The sequence below is a fragment of the Nannobrachium achirus genome, assembly GCF_963921795.1.
Source record: "Nannobrachium achirus genome assembly, chromosome: 6".
Classification (NCBI taxonomy): Eukaryota; Metazoa; Chordata; class Actinopteri; order Myctophiformes; family Myctophidae; genus Nannobrachium; species Nannobrachium achirus.
In genome coordinates this window covers 31,932,167-31,949,388 of record NC_137815.1, presented here as the reverse complement: position 1 = coordinate 31,949,388, position 17,222 = coordinate 31,932,167, and the positions used below count along the sequence as shown (strand labels likewise).

At 42.6% G+C, this 17,222-nt stretch overlaps 1 protein-coding gene across 3 annotated transcripts in view; it reads right to left on the bottom strand.

Moving 5' to 3' along the window:
* LOC308287477 (calcium-dependent secretion activator 1) overlaps nucleotides 1-17,222 on the bottom strand; it is a gene marked incomplete at both ends in the record, with an annotated part of 156,978 nt that overhangs the window by 40,290 nt on the left and 99,466 nt on the right. For 2 of the 3 annotated variants that reach the window (XM_080728659.1, XM_080728658.1), the window contains 2 exons: nucleotides 880-1,067; nucleotides 2,814-2,950. In XM_080728659.1, the coding sequence (XP_080584785.1) occupies nucleotides 880-1,067; nucleotides 2,814-2,950 (325 nt within the window). The remainder of the gene's footprint in view (nucleotides 1-879; nucleotides 1,068-2,813; nucleotides 2,951-17,222) is intronic. The other variant, XM_080728660.1, reaches the window with a different exon arrangement.

Sequence of the window (17,222 nt, the reverse complement as noted above, 5' to 3'; positions counted from 1 at the left end):
AGGAATTTCATGACCGTGGGAACCCTGTTCCTCTCATCTGAGTCCAGCAGGAGCAACGACAAGGAACACACAGTAAAATCCAGGGTGTTCATTTAATTTGACAGTCAACATTCCGGAGTGGTTGATGATGAGCTTTCAGCTCTCCAGAAAAAAAAGGACCGCTAACTCGCACGAGACAATATTATCTTCAATGTTTTCTCCATGTTAACTGGCTCCCTCCCGCATTACGTCACACATGTAAATAATTGACAACATCTCACCTTTCAGGCTCCTGGAAGAGTGGGATTGGGGTTTTCCTTCTCTTTCTAAACTTGAATTTGCGTGCCCGTTTAGAGGCAGTGCCAGGACGTGGGCTTTGGGAGCTCTCTGGGGACCCCCATGGGCCCTCGTTCCCTGCCAGGGGACCCCAGTAATTGCTGCCCTCTCTGACTTTAAGGGACGCATGCGAGGATGAATAATATGGATATTATGAGACTATGGCAACAAAATAACAGAGAAGAGAGAGGACAGAAAAAAAAGGAATGATTGAAACAAGGACACAAATAATTGATTAACAACACAACACAAAAAAAGGATCATCATAATTAACATAAAATGTACAGAAAATAACAGAAAATATGGCAAAAAATAACACAAATGAAAAATAATATTAAAGACACACGATGACTTTCAGTCTTTCTTCGTCTTGTCCCTTGTCCCGTTAATATTCAGTTAAAATAATGTAATTTAACTCATGCTTAGTTTTAGTGGACAGTTGGGAGTCAGGGTGGCCTTAACACTGTACTGTATGTCAAACAGAAATCTGAAATAAACAATATTTGAACTGGCTTTTTTTTAATGAAAAGCACGATATCTCTCCAAATATCTATTAGCCCACACCTGTTCCCGTGCACGTGGGAGGCACAGAAAGCAAAGCTGTAGTGGAGGAGGGTGGGATCGATCATGGCCCCGTTGTCGGCCCTCTCCAGCAGGTCGCGCAGGTAACACAGGTGTCTGTGACATCCCCGGACCCCGTTCCTGGCACAGTACTCATCCAAGACAAACACCTGGCCTGGGCTGAACCATCCCTGCATTGCACAATAAAAAAAGAAAGAAGTCAAATGAAATAAGAGGGATTATTTAGTGTGGTTGCTATGCTAATAGGCAACCAGACTGTTGTTCTTGTCCATTTTTATTTCACCATATCGTCGTTGTCGGGTGAAAACCTTGTATGTCCAAAACAGTTCGTTTTGCATTTATCATTTCAAAAAAAGAACTAAACTAGTGAAAACAGCCAATCTACAAGCACACAACGCCTCGCGCTGCAAGGCGTTGTGTGCTTGTAGATCGGCTGTTTTCACTACTTTTGTGTGGCGGCCTTGTATGATGAAGCAGGGCTTTACTTTGCGAAAGAACGTACACATTTGAAACTTGGAGATACAAGGTTTCCGCCCGTCAACGACGATATGGTAAACCTTTTTTCTGTAAACCTTTATTTCACAGAGAGTAAACCTTTTTTCTGTAATCCTTTCTGAAACCCCAAGATTCCATTGATTTCAGTGGACGTTTTCTGTAACCTTTTCTGTAAACCCCCAAACTCCCAAAGTCCATTTAGTTCAATATACTTTTTCTGTCCCTTTTCAAATTGGTCAATATAATGTCCAGACAGTTTTGGTCATGCTTCACTTGACATCACAATATCTAATATAAATGGTAAGACGGAATTCATTTCCCAGTGGATTCCTTGCGACTCGCATCAGTGCAACCACTCTTGCAATTTCCCCAGAATTGCACATTTCTACTGTAGTTGTCTTGCATCTTTGTCTATAACACCTATAATAAGAGACTCACCCGATTGGACAGAGGGGAAAAACCTGGGGAATTTATCTGCTCCAGCATAAACGCAAGGTCGGCGCGCCACTGACATGAAACCGCCCCCTTCCCATTGAAATGCATTGGCGGTATTTTGGTGTGTGTGACTGTGCACCCTAACAGAGTATTTTCACATTGCAGTATTGATGCTTTCATTTAAAGAGGTATTGCCATAGTTTTGTTCTTTTTCTGGTTTTCATGTTATGTGTCTTGGAGGTTGACAGTACTTCATTACACTCCCTGGTGTGGTTGTTATGAGCAATTATGTATTCCCTTTGTATTTGGGGTTTCTTCCTGGAGGCTGACACCTTGTGGGTCAAAAGTGACGATCCAAAAACAATGATTAAATGACAACATAATAGCCTAATCATCCCCTCCCCTTTTACCATTCACCCAACACTGTGGGTGTGACTAACTTCAGCTGGGTCACCACCCACCTGAACAACCAGGCATACCTAATGAACTGGTAGGTGTGGCCACATAAAAAAATTAAAAAAAATCCTCCTCCTAGTATAATCATAATACCTGATAATCATGTTTTAGGGGGGGAATGAATCATGGCACTGCATCTTTAAGTAAAACATTTGAGGTCTTTTCCCTACCACTGCTTAAGCCTGTATCATAGTCGGGTCCGCGGTGGAAGGCTTTACACCGCGGTGTAGTCTTTTTGAGTCTTTTTGAGTCATGAAACTACAATGTTACATCATTCCTCACGGTGGAGAGCTTTCCACCGTGAGTCCCAACACATTTCTCTGTTTTTACTATCAGACAGGCAGGCTCTACACCCCGTTCACTGATTGGTCGACCTGAACCGGTCTAGACGGGGTAAAGGACTTCACCGTGGGCCGTGACTATGATGGCCTGCACTTATTTTCTGACTTGAGGTGGAAAGCTTTCCACCTAAAATTTGCGGTGGATAGGTCTCCACCGTAGACTCTGATACGGGCTTTACACTTACTTACCAAGCAACAGAAGGTGTCGTTGAGCCTGTGGTCCAGCGTGAGGCGCTGCACCATCTCGAACAGCGAGGCGTGGTCAAAGCTACAGGGGTTAGCGGAGATAAACTCGTCCATTCCGTGTTTCTGAGCTCTGTCTGCATCTATCCGGCCAAGTGTCCGGCACACACAGAGGGGGGGGAGAGAGGACACGGTTCAGAGGGGAGAGGTTGTCTACCGAGGAACAGGCCACCAGCGGCCTGCGTGGACTCTAGTACTTCATCACAGCACACAAAAACAACTAGGAGGGAGGGATCTCTGGCTACGTCTATAGGGCAAATTATAAACACTTACAGCTTACATTGTCAACTTGCATTGGTGTTAGACAGAGGTTAATTTGAGCTGATGTGTTTCTTGTATCTATACTGTAGCTCAGTGAGACGGGTGCATTGTAATAAACAGTATGTGCATGCATGCATCTTTTTTTTGTTGTTGCTAACTGTCGTGTCACAGCCCCCTGCTGGTTTAACAGGGGATATACATCTGTATGGAACTACAGTATGGATCCGAAAACCACATTTTGAAAGAGTGCTGTTAGATTGGATTTATTAGATGCTTTATGTTTTTCAATAGATTCTGCCATTCGCGATTAGGGTGAATGTCACTCAGTTCCTCACAAATGTTGGGACGTGTGCTGAAAAAAAGTAAAAGAAGGGGGGGCGGGGGAGGGACAAATAGGAGGAGAAAAGAGTTGCTCTTATGGATTAAATGTGAGCATGTTGTTTTGTTAACACATGAACATGTGACCAGAGAAGTGATCGTAAGAGTTCTCTTCTGATCAATCCAAAGTTTGCACTTTGGGGGTCCTGTCAAATTATTCATTACAAGATTTGTATTTCATTACAAAATTTCCAGTATCAAAATATGTATGTGTAAGTGCGTGTAGCCTATAATATAAACACACACACACACACACACACAAACACACACGCACGCACGCACGCACGCACGCACGCACGCACGCACGCACGCACGCACGCACACACACACACACACACCACACACACACACACACACACACACACACACACACACACTATTTATATATCTTTATATCTTTTTTGTGGAACTTATGATGAGAAAAGAATGCGATAAAGTGAAACTTGATGAACCTCAATAGTTCTTCAGAAATCGAGAAATAAAAAACAAATTATAAATACAGGTCGGTAATAAAAACAATATTCAGAATAGTCTACTCTCCCCTGGCGTATATACAGTAGTAGAAGACATATAGGAAAAAGAAGGAAAAACCACAGTAACTAACTTGCTAACACTTTATGAATTCATAATTCCTGATGCTACCCTTACATTATATAATAATGCATAATATACTGTCAGAGACTGAATTATGATTTTTGTCTAAGGGGTAGAGTTCTCAAATTCTGCCCGAACCTGACTATACCCGAACCCGACCCAACATTTAGGGTAGGGTAAATGTATGCTAATTAGTCGAGCCGGGTAGGGCCTCGGGCTCAATGAAAAAAGAAAATATATATTTTTTGTATTATTTTATTACCTTTACTCTGTGATATAGTTTTCAAATTCTTCCCAAACCCGACCATAACCGATCCGACCTGACGCTTTTCGGGCCGGGTAGGGCCTAAAATGTATGCTAAGTAGTCGGGCCGGCCCAGTTGGGGCCCAGTTAGGGCCGGGCCTTCATTTTCAGGTCCGTTGAGAACTTTAATAAGGGGCGACTCAAAATAGATAGAATAGAAATGCAGCCCGGTCATCGGCCGCCGTGAGTAACAACGTGTCATGCCCGAGTGACATTGAGATGAGTGACAGCGATGTTAGGGGAGGTGGTGTGAGAGGAGAGTGGGGTGGGGGTGGGGGTGTGGGCTGTGGGAGGGGGTGTATGTCATGGCGAGAGTACCAGAAAGAGCACAACTGTCAACACCAGCGACACATCACCAGCCTCCAGGTTAGTGATAGGAAAAAAGGGAAGCTACTCATCTGAAGCTACTCATTCACTGATACTAGTTAAGTACTGCACTTTTTCCATCTACTCAGAAGAGGACAGGTGTAAGAGCCTTGTATTAGAGTTACGCCAACCCGTGGGCAGAAAACAGCACCGGTCGCGACATACTCAAGCCTAAACCGCTTGTGCTTATATCCACAACACGCTTCTTTGGTCAATGCGGAAGTGCCTCTTGCCTACAACAACTGCAGACAATAATATTGTTTTGGCCGATAAAGTATAGTTTTTGACTGCCATGGAGGCACCACTGATAGAGCTAAAGCGAGCGAGTTGCCGTGCCGAACGCTTTGAAGTTCGCTTGTGCCGAATCAGCGCCGTTCGAGTTGCGTCCTAATAAGGACAGCTAGTGAATCATGTTTTGGCAAGGGCGTTTTTCCCAACTGACAATCAAAGTGGCTAATGGCCAATCACAGCGCGTCCTTGCACAAGTGGTATAGGTTTTGGGATGACGCGTACGGGTCATGTGGTTCATGTAGACTTGAAATAGTGACAAACGCACATAGACTCCAATGCATTCCGCAAACTTCCAGTTCAGCGCTTTGTCACTATTCGCCAATAGAAGGCTATGTAGAGAATGTAGCCCTGATGAAGTCAACAGAGGTGACGCAACTCTCCTTAAAGGGCTCTGGGGACAGGCGTATGAGAACACTCTGGTGCATATTGGGGGTAACTATTGGTTAGGCTAAGGGGGCGGGGTCAAGACAGGTAGATACTATATAGGGTCATTGGCGTGTATTATGTAAAAGAAGGACAGATATGACATGAGATTTAAAAACATCGATAGAAAGACTGTCGGTGAGCAGACGTGAGCGAGCGCACAGCTTGATGAGAGGGTGGAGGAGGAACGAGTGAAGATCTGGTGGGTGAGAGATAGCCATCAAGAAGTAGGGAAATAGGAAACCTGTGAGAAAAAGTATTGGGAGGAAATGGTTCGAGCTGAGAGACGAAGATGGACGTCGTGTACGGGCGAAGGTATACGCAGTCAGATGCACATGGTGTGCGATGTGTTCAGAGAGCTTTGAACAGGGCCAGCAACAGGAATGGGACGATAATTGTTATTATCGTTTATCGTGGTAAAAAAAACACTTTTGGATATTAAAATGTATCGTGAAATTATCCTCGGTCATGCGCTGGGATCAATTCACCTTTTATTTGCCGAGCTGCATATTCGGTACCCATTTAAACCCTCTATAATTGGTAAAACGTACTTGATACAGTCTTTTCGAAAAATACAATTAAAATAGCCGATCTACGAGCTCAGTTTGTAGATCGGCTATTTTTTGTCAAATGTTCTGCCCCATGATATTTTGATTATCGCGATAATATTGTAAATCGCAATTTCGGACATTTTCATATCGCTACCCGGGGGAACGCCTACTGTGCATTTATACCTGGTCGTGCACCAGTGTTGTGCACCGGGAATAGCAGGGAATAGGCCCAGATTTCGTCGAAAATCTTTCATCTCTTCAGGGACGAATTATGAAAAAACTAAGCTACGATGACTAAAACTGTGACTCAAAATATACTGACAAATTTCGTCAACAAATAGAAACTAGAAACTTCAGGGAGGGACTATTAGTGGAGATCATTTTATGCTTGGTTGCGCGCCAGCGTTGCGCTCTGAAAACAGCAGATCTATAAGCTCAAGTTGTCAGCTTGTAAGATCTGCCATTTTTAGCGTGCAGCGGAGTGTAAGATCAGGCATTACGACGGCATCGAGGCCCAAAAAGTTTTATTTCTGTCGACAAAATCAACTGTAGATTTTGTCGCCTAAAACTAGACTAAAACTAAAACTTTTCACAACGAAAATATCTGAAATGTTATTCAAAAGACTATGACTAAACAAAATCTAAATTTGCTGTTAAAATTAACACTGCTCGGCTTGTAATGTAGATCCGCTATTATCAGTGCGCGACAACAGCGCACAACACCTGCTCGCCACGAGGTATAACTTCGGCACAAAGCCATATTGGAGAGAAGTTGGGTCTCTTCTCACTTCCTTCAAAGGTGTTACCAATGATACTAATGAAGGCTCTGTTCCATTTCATGTAGAACAGTGATTATCAAACTTTTTTTTTTCAAGGACCCCCATAACTCTGAGAGTGTACAAATGGGGCCAAATTTGGTTCCATTTGTACATTCTCAGAGTTACACACCTTTTAAGGCAGGGTTCCCGAATAGGCGGGCCGCGGGCCATTTGCTGCCCGCGGGGGGCTACTGTCTGGAAAGCAGCACTGTAAGAGCAGAAACAACACTAGTATATCATCGTTGTCGGCTGGAAATCTTGTATCTCCAAATTTGTACATTCTTTCGCAAATCATACAAGGCCGTCGCACAGAAGTAGTGAAAACAGCAGATCTACAAGCACACAACGCCTCGCACCGCGAGGCATTGTGTGCTTGTAAATCGGCTGTTTTCACTAGTTTAAATAATTTTAAAAATGATAAATTCAAAACGAACGGTTTTGGACATACAAGATTTTCACCCGACAACGACGATATCTGAACTGTCGCTGGAGTAGCAGGAACGCCGCCGTCGCCCCCTGCAATGTTGTGGCCCTCGGCTTGGTACCCTAGACATGATTCGGCCCTTGGGGAAAACCTATTGGGGAACCCTGTTTTAAGGGGTCATCTTGAACCCCCCAAGGAACCATGAGGGTCCCTGTACCCACTGGTGTAGCAGAGAGTTTCCAGTGAGCCAACAGAGTGACTCACTGCCTCAACCTGACGGCCTCAAAAGTCTAATATCTCCTCCAGTCCATAGAGATAACCCTTTGGTCTGATGGTTAAGATGTTAGACTTTCACGCAGGAGATGCGGGTTTGAATCCTGGGTGTTACACCAACATGCACAATACCAGCACCCTGACTCTGTCTCTGTTTGACCAGAATGGAACAGAGCCTTCATTATTATTGGTAACTCCTTTGAAGGAAGTGAGAAGAGACACAATTTCTCTCCAAAATGGCTGCTGTGCTTTATAGCCTATTAGCCCGGTAAATTTGTGACACAATCATTCAGTCTGTGATACAAGCACCAAATTTTGCACAAGGTTTCCTCTGGACCTACTTTTCCCAAAAAGCATGTTAGCCACTCAAAAGAATGCAATAGGTTGGGGGGCCCATTGACTTTCTATACAGGAAAATAATACACAAAAAATTATCTGCTTTAAGTAGCATGTGAGGGGTCAAATTAGGTGTTTTTCATGATCCTGAATCCAATGCAAGCATTTGTTTTGCACAAAAAACATTCCTTGGGCTAAAAACGGCCCCCATACAACTGTGAAAAGTGATGACTCATCACTAAACCATAGTCTTCTGGGGTTGTTTTTAGAAAGTCAATGGGCCCCCCAACCTATTGCATTTTTTTGAATGGCTAACGTGCTTTTTGGGAAAAGTAGGTCCAGAGGAAACCTTGTGCAACATTTGGTGCTTGTATCACAAACTGAATGATTCTTCCAAAAATATGGACTTAATTTCCCGGGCTATATATAGAGCGTATATACTAGGCTCGGCTATGATAAATTGAGTGAGAGGAGGCTACAGTATGTCTTATTTAGGCATCAATGAGGAAATGAGGTTTGAATCCCAAAAATGTATAAACACACACTATCACATCGCATGTTGATTATGGGCTCATCATCTAAAAGATCAATAAATAAACAAAAAAAATACTCAAATACTAAAGTGAATAAACAAACCCTATTGCATACATTTATAATATTATCATCACATGCTTGTACAACAGTGTGACATTTCAGTGTGCGCTTTTCAAATATCATGCACATCTACTGCAGACCCACTACTTACAAATTTTGGATGTCAATCATTTTGGCATTCCTTAAATCTCTACGTATTTATTTGCAAGTTGACAATACTTGAATATGTTGCAGTGTATTCATGGTCTCTACAGAGCACACTAACAGGCAATACCACTACCAGAGTAGACCGGCAAATGTATACTTTGCCGCGCGACCGCACAGCTCAACAAAAAAAAAACGGCTTACTTTCAACCAAGAAAAGTGCCCAACATTTTATTTTATTTTATTTGTATTTTATTTTTTTCAGTTGAAAATGTGTCTTTTTTCTGTCAAGCGGTGCGCTCATGCGACTAAGTATGAATTAGCCTTAATAGGGTAGCAATACAATTTTAGTGCAAGTACATGGGTTTATAGCATGGAAGCCAACAGAGGCAAAACTGTATCATTCTCTGGGAGATGATGAGGGGTGAATGGATAACGATTCCTGTAAAAAAATCCACGGACACATGACGCAGGCGTTTCCCCTGCTCAGGCAATCAAAGGGCAGTCAAAAGAAATCAAAATGATATCTCTCTCCCTGGAGGGGGAACAGGTGCTCTACAACCAACCGGTCTAGCCTCTATATCTACAGGCCCATCTACTGGGGGAGGGGGAGGTCGGGAGTATTTTATAGTCAGAAGGGCGGCGTTGAGCCTAATTTATACTTTGTCGTGCGGTGGGGGGGGGGGGGGGGGGGCACGTCGCTCGCCGCGAAGGAGAGATTTTCATTCGTCTTCGTGGCGAGCGATGCAGTTGTACGACAGAGTATAAATGAGCTGTTGGCTACTCCTTGTCATTGGCATTCAAGAATACTCCACATACATATTTGCCAACTCTCGTGAGGCGATGCAAAACAGAAAGAAAAAATAAACTAAAAGCAATTGAGCCCTCGGAAGTAAAGCATGATCAATGTTAACCACTGATTAAAGCCCTGTTCTGTTTTTTTTTAATAGGGCAAAAGGCTGATCTACAAGCTCACAACTTGAGTTTGTAGATCTCAAATAGATCTGCTATTTCAACTATTATAAAAGGTTTGAAAAACAACAAACTGAATTCAAAGGTCAATGGTACTTTAATGACTCCTTCATAGACTGTTGTACTAAGTTGCGATGCACCTATATTTCATAATTGGCACTATTTGAGTGGGCATGGTAATCAATTCATTTCCAAATTTCCAAAATAAATTAGGTTTATTCATTTCCAAAATGCAATCTTCAAAGTCAGATGGCAGTGAAAAATATTGAGACTAGTGCAATTACATTGAGAGGTGGCCAATCCGTACCTGCAATTAATACTATATTATAGACTATCATATATTGCTTTACTCTGAGGGGTGCTTCCACCAATATGGACAAAAGAGAGAAGGCAATTATGCAATAATCCAAAAATATCAAGTTTGAACCATTGCTGAGTCAAATAATAAAACTCTGATCAGAGATACATGCATCCTAAACTTGGAGCGGAAAATGGATGCTCTAAAAATACATTTGGTCCCTGGAATAAGAAGGGGACGATCAAATAATAAAAAGGTCATCAACTAGATTTTCTAAGACAATGAAGCGAGACTTTGAGAGGAGGAGAGGAGAGGAGGGACAGGTATAGGGAGAGAGACAGAGAGAGAAGAGTAAGCACGTTGCATTCGTCAGATAATCGGCGGGGATTATCTGAGCTTTGCCGGCTAACAGGGAAGCACTTACCCTTGAGTCCAGCTAGAAGACAGCAGGGTAAGAGGGGACAGAACCAGAATAACATAAAGACTAGCAATACGACCCTGACCTAGCAGTCTGCATTTTGACTTAAAGAAGAAGAAGTAGAAGAAGAAGAAGAAGAGGGTACAACAAGCAAAGCATGAGGAAGAAAAACACAACTGAAAAAACAACAACAACAACAACAACAACAACGACCAACAACCATGTGGTTCTCAAACTCTTTTATAGTTTAAAGGACCCCTATAACTCTGAGAGGCGAGTACTGATTTCACCACGGCTTTGAGAGTAAAATGGCTTAGGACGCAGTAGCACACCAGTGCCACTCATGAGAAATAACATAAAAAATGTAACTCTTCTTTGGTATTTTAATTTCACTGCACTTAAACCACACTGTAACCTTAAAAGTACAAATGAGTCAGCCGTTTATTATGGTTCTGTATGTGTTCATAATAAATGCCCGACATTTGTACTGTGTTTTAAAGCTACAGTATAGTCTGGAAGTTGCTCAACTACTGGTCAGTAGCGGTATTGCTTTTTCTGACGTTTTTCGCCCGGGGTCGCCGCGGACCACCGGAGCGGGGCCGCAACACCGCGACCGCCTTCACCTCGCCGATACGCATCTTTAGATGGGTGTCACGTTCCTGTGTGACCAGGCGTTGGGGACTAACAGGCAAGACTGCAACACCAGCGTAAACACTGTTGCTGAGACAAGCTACTTCCTGAAGAGACGGCAAGACACGCTGTGATTGGCCGGTAGTGTATGATCCGCGCGTGATTGGCTAACGTATACGGAAAGATGCAGATGATGTAATTTTGCCGCGAAATCCGGTCCCCGGCCAGGATCATAGAAAACATATTTACAGAAGGCTTTAGGGGCTGAAATTAACGGAGTGGGTGTTCTAAAACTTTAGCGATTTAATAGTTAGGACAATTTTAACATTAGTTCTATTGGAAAAGTTACAGAGTATAGCTTTAAGTTAAATAAAATACAAAAGTATTGTCCGATATTTGTACTGAGGTACAACTTTAAGTGTAGCCTGTTCAAAACAAACGGCTGACACATGTACTTTTAAGGCTATCGTTTACATTTTTTATGTTGAGTGACACCGCGTGCCAAGGGGGCGCCATTTTACTCCAAGCCGTGGTGAAATCAGTACTCGCCTCTGAGAGTGCACAAAGGTACACTTCAAAGTTATACAGACCTCGCTAAAGGGTCCATTTGGAACCGCCTCAAGGACCCCATTTTGAGAACCACTGACCAATAATACCATGGTGAGAAAGTGTGTGGGGGGTGTGGTGTGGGAGAACATGTGTGTGTGTGTGTGTGTGTGTGTGTGTGTGTGTGTGTGTGTGTGTGTGTGTGCGTGTGTGTGTGTGTGTGTGTGTGTGTGTGTGTGTGTGTTTGTGTGTGTGTGTGTGTGTGGTGGTGGGGGGGGGGGGGTATACAGTATATGACTCTGATTGACAGGTGTTAAGTTACATTTAGCTGGAAAGACAGAGATGAACGGATGGAAACAAAAAGTTAGAGACAAACACAAACAAAGATACACGCACACACACGCGCGCGCGAGAGAGACACACACACATACAAACATACACATACACACACACACACACACACACACACACACACACACACACACACACACACACACACACACACACACACACACACACAGACACACAGACACACACAGACAGAGAGGAATTCATGTCCTCGTCAGTCTACTGCAGTGTACTTAACCAGTTTTTTTTCCCTTTAATTTTTTATCCCACGATTTTGTAACCCATTTTTCACCCAGAGCCAATTGCCTAAACTGTAATCCTGGGCGCTGCTCTCCCTCTGCCAACCTGGGGAGAGCCCCGAACTGAGCTCATGCTTCCTTCAGTGCATGAGGAGTGAGCAGGCCGCTTCTTATCACCTGACAGGGGGGGAGATTCCCTGGGCACTGAAAGGGTTAAGATAAAATGTTTGTGCAATCATTACAGCAGTGACAAGACGTCACGCGTGTCAGCACATTGCGTGTTTAATCCTTGTTGTTAATTAAATCCTTTTAGTTAATTAAGAACACTGCTCTTTGACGTGATCTAATATTCCCCTATGGGGATTTCAACACAATAATAACAACGGGTCCCAGGGGGATAGCACCCTCTAGTGGCAGTGACACCAGGACTTTGGTGGTCTATAGCATTGGTTCTCAAAGTGGGGTCCGGGGACCCCCAGGGGTCCTTGTGGGAGTTCCAGGGGGTCCCCAGCTAAATGATAGTTGGGAACCAAATGGACCCTTATGGGCATGTAACTCAGAGAGTGTACAAATGGAACCAAATGGACTCTAACAGGTCCATTTGGTTCCATTTGCACACTCTCTGGGCCCTATTATGATCCAGGTCTTATGCCTTATGCCTTAACTTCTTTGCCTTTTTTTACTATTTTGTTTTTATTTTTTAAATATTTCAAATAGCTGATTTGCAAGTTCACAACGTGCAGATGTAGATCAGCATTTGAAGTATTTAAAAATGTTTTTCAAAATAGTGAAAAAAGGTAAAGAAGTTAAGGCATAAGGCATAATACCTGGATCATAATAGGGCACTATGAGTTAAATTAACATTGATTTTATTTACAATATAAATTGGGGTCTCAGAGATAGAAATACCATTAAATGGCGGTCCACAGCTTAAAATGCATGTCAAACTGGGGGTCCTTGAAATTAAAATGGTTGGGAATCACTGCCAGATCTGTAAAAATCTTCTCTTATATGGTGGGTCCCTGGCATATATTTTCAAATGAGTAGTCAGCAGGCTAATAAGTGTCAATTTGGGGGTCCTTGACATGAAACAGTTTGAGAACCACTGGTCTATAGCAGAATGACCTCTCTCTGGACCTTCATAGTTTTCTGGAATCCCTTGTGGTCCACTGCAGTGTGTGTGTGTGTGTGTGTGTGTGTGTGTGTGTGTGTGTGTGTGTGTGTGTGTGTGTGTGTGTGTGTGTGTGTGTGTGTGTGTGTGTGTGTGTGTGTGTGTGTGTGTGTACAGTGTACAGTGTACAGTGGTGGAAAGTAACTAAGTACGTGTACTCATTACTCAAGTACTGTACTTACACTTTTTTATATTTTTACTTTTACTCCACCACATCTCAGAGTCAATATTGTACTTTTTACTGCACTATGATTTCTTTTGAACATTTTTGTTACTTGTTACTTTGTAGATTTGGATTATTATTACAAAACATACATTAACCTTACTGAAAATAGCCAATCTATCTACTTGTAGATTGGCTATTTTCAAAAAGATTTTACACATTTGAAAACTTGAAATGGGACATTTTGCATAATGAGCACTTTCTACGTTTGGTACTTTAAGTACATTTTGATACACAATACTTTCCCCCTTTTTGCGCCCTGTTCTAGCGCCACCAGGAGGCCAATTTGTGCAAAACTACCTTTTGGCCAGTACTCCTACAGATTTTGTCCAAAAATCACGCAAATCGGTAGACAGTATCTCTACAGTCATGTGATCGACATGGACTGTCTGATTGTCCATATTCCATCCTGATTGGCTGAGATTGGCTTTCAAAGTTTGTAAGATTGGTCCGTTTTGGACAAAATGCCTCAAATCACATGCAAACGCAGAGTGCAATTAACATGAAATCGTGCACACACGTTCCCACTAGGCCGAGGAAGAAATGCCACTTCAAAAACACCTCATGGTGGCGCTATAACAGGCCGATTCGTGGTTTTACCTATAACTCCACCGATCAGTTTTACACTTTGTAAGCGCACTCCCTAGAGGCCAAGGAAAAACCCTTTCCTTGCATTTTTCACATCAGCCTTTTATAGCGCCACCAGGAGGCCAACTTATGTAAGATACATTTTTGGATATTACTCCTTCAGATTTTACCCAAAATTAACACAAATCAGTACACAGTGGCTCCTCAATGGAGTGTAAAAAATGGTCTATTTTTTTCACCAAATTTTGCGTAGGGCAACGTTTGCGTGGCATTTACGAAAACGTCCTAAACAGACACACCTGGCGTACATTTGATCCCAGCATTGATAAATGCGCAGGCTGAAATTTAAATAACACGCCCTTAATTATTCTCGAAACGCCCCGATTTTACGACCAGAACAACCCGAATACGACCTAACAACGAAAGGAAAGCCAATAGAAGAGAGTTTACTCCACGCTTCAAGTTCAATCCCATGTCCGCGTCCCACACAGACCACGCACACATGCACGCACACACACACCTACACACGCAACTAGGCTACTTGGAACAGCAGCATTTTGGTTTATACAGCAGTCTTTGACAGTGGAAACGTGGGATTAACCAACGGTACAATCTTTGACAAGGAGGCTATAGCACTGCAGCCGACATGAATGACACAAGTCACTGCAATGAATACTTTTGGATATATTAATTTAAACCATAGCCTACCCGTGCCGTGCGTGCGCAGACAGAGCGCGTTCATTTGGTTACAAGCAATCATAATTCCCCATGGCCATGATCTCACGGCTCGCCACGTCGGGTTTCATCATTAACTCCAGCATAGTGTACAGTAGCTACTGTATAAATTGAAAGACCCCACGGTTACGTTTTGGATATTAATTTAACCCAATTTCGGCGACGAGCGCAATGCGCGTTTGAGTGCTTGAACTAGCGATCATGTACCGTTCCTGCGCGGGCTGGTCTTCTCCCCGGTGGGCCGTGGACGGTGGACCCCCAAATAAATCATCCGCAGCGTGCGTGCGCTGGGCTGGGCACAGCCAGGTTTGGACCTTCGGTTTTATCCATATTTAAAAGGACTCACTCACGACTCACAGCGTGACAGCGGCGCTGCGCTGGTCCCGAAAATGCTCTCGCATGGCGTTCGTATATGTGCTTGTTCTGAGCCAGATCTCCAATCTTAAGATTTAGACTGTTAAAGCAATTAACAGTAGATTTCTTCCATATTCAATTAAATTGAATTGCTTAATGCTTGTCATTGTAACTTGGAAATAAAATCGGTGTGAATGTCCATGATGTAGCCGGCTATAGGCTATGCTTTTATAAAATGTTATATTTTCACAGGATTATTTATTATTGTGTTGGATATACATTTTCGAGTGGATACATGTGTCCATTGCCTGTCAGATAATTAGACAATGCTGCTCCGCACGTCTACAATGGAACAAAGTGGTGTAGGATGATTCCTACACCACCTCAGGACTTGACGTGAGATTTGATCCTACCCTAGACCAAAGTCAAAGTCAAGTTGAAATGATAAATGCCGAGACTTGCCTAAATTTAGGTGTACACCCAAATTTTGATCTGCACCACGTTGATAAATGAGGGCCAGTATCTCTACAGTCATATGATCAAGACGGATCTGTCCCATATTAAATATTCCATCCTGATTGGCTAAGATTGGCCTCCAAACTTTGCAGGATTGATCCGTTTCGAACAAAATGGCTAAAATCATTGAACACAGCGTGCAATTGTAATGAAATTGTGCACGCACATTCGCAAAAGGCCAAGGAAGAAATTACACTACAAAATGTTCAAATCAGCCTCATGGTGGCGCCATGAAAGGTCTAAGATTGGTGAAGAACACATGCCACCCTTTTTACATTGGCCTAGTATAGCACCACCAGGACGCCTGGCCTGGTGGAGACCTGTGCTCGGAAGAGCACTGCTTCTAGTTTATATCTGCAAAGTAACTAGTAACTAAAGTTTTCAAATAAATGTAGTGGAGTAAAAGTACAGTATTTGGATCCGAGATGTAGTGGAGTAGAAGTCAAAGTATTGGAAATTGGAAATACTCAAGTGAAGTACAAATACTGTACTTAAGCACAGTACTTCAGTAAATGTACTTAGTTGCTTTACACCACTGATGGTATGTAATGGTCGCTGTGCCATTTAAGACCACCGGGGGGGAGGAAACATGGACGCATGGTGTGCCACAATGTTTCGGTGGGGGGGAGGGGTGGGGGGAGGGAGGGAGGGGGGTTTTGAATGGCAACAGCTGGCATCAAATGAGTCAACCAGAAGCACAAGAACGATCACATAATAAGACAAATACATCAATGGAAGAAGAACTTATGTGATAAGATTCTTGAGTAAAGATAATTGACCTTATTGATTGACCCAACTAAAATACACAGTATTTTATTACAATGCCCAGGTTTCTCTCTTTTTTCTTTTTACACACACAATGAAATAAACATTTGTATCTTGATTATTATTTATTGTTTATTGATTATTAAAATAGTGGGTTATCTTTTTGGTGGCTATGAAGTGCCAATTCTGACGGGAAAACGATGCATCCTACAAGCCTTCCAGGAAGAAAAAACAAACAAACAAAAAGAAAAAAGAAAAAAAACTAAATCATCGGTCATTATAGAGTTGTAAAATAAATATTTTGTCGTAACTAAAGAGTGAAAAGATGCACACAAAAAGTCTTGTTTTGTTTTGAATAGCAGGATCTATTATTGTGGGATGTTTAGTATTGTGTGACAATATAGGATCAAGAGGGTTTCTTTTTTTCTTCTTTTTTTTCACCTTTTACCAGTGTTAAGACCTTTGCACAGAGGGTCAGATTTTCCGTGAGGAAAAAACAACAATAGTGTCCGAATCTGGACAAATTCGGACCCGGTGTGCATGAGTGTTCATTTATTGACTTTTTTCGTGCGGAAAATCAAACCCTGTGTGCAAAGGTCTTTACTGTGGAGAATGTGTTTTGTTGCACTCTAGAGTCTAATGTATAAGTAGGACATCATTTAAAGCATGGGTCACAAGCCACCTGCAATCTATCGGTAAAGGCAAGAAAAGCTTGCTACCCACATACTTTATAGGGCTTTTGCGCTGCTGTTTCTTTAATGAAGGGGGGACACAATAAAGAGAGGATAACAACAG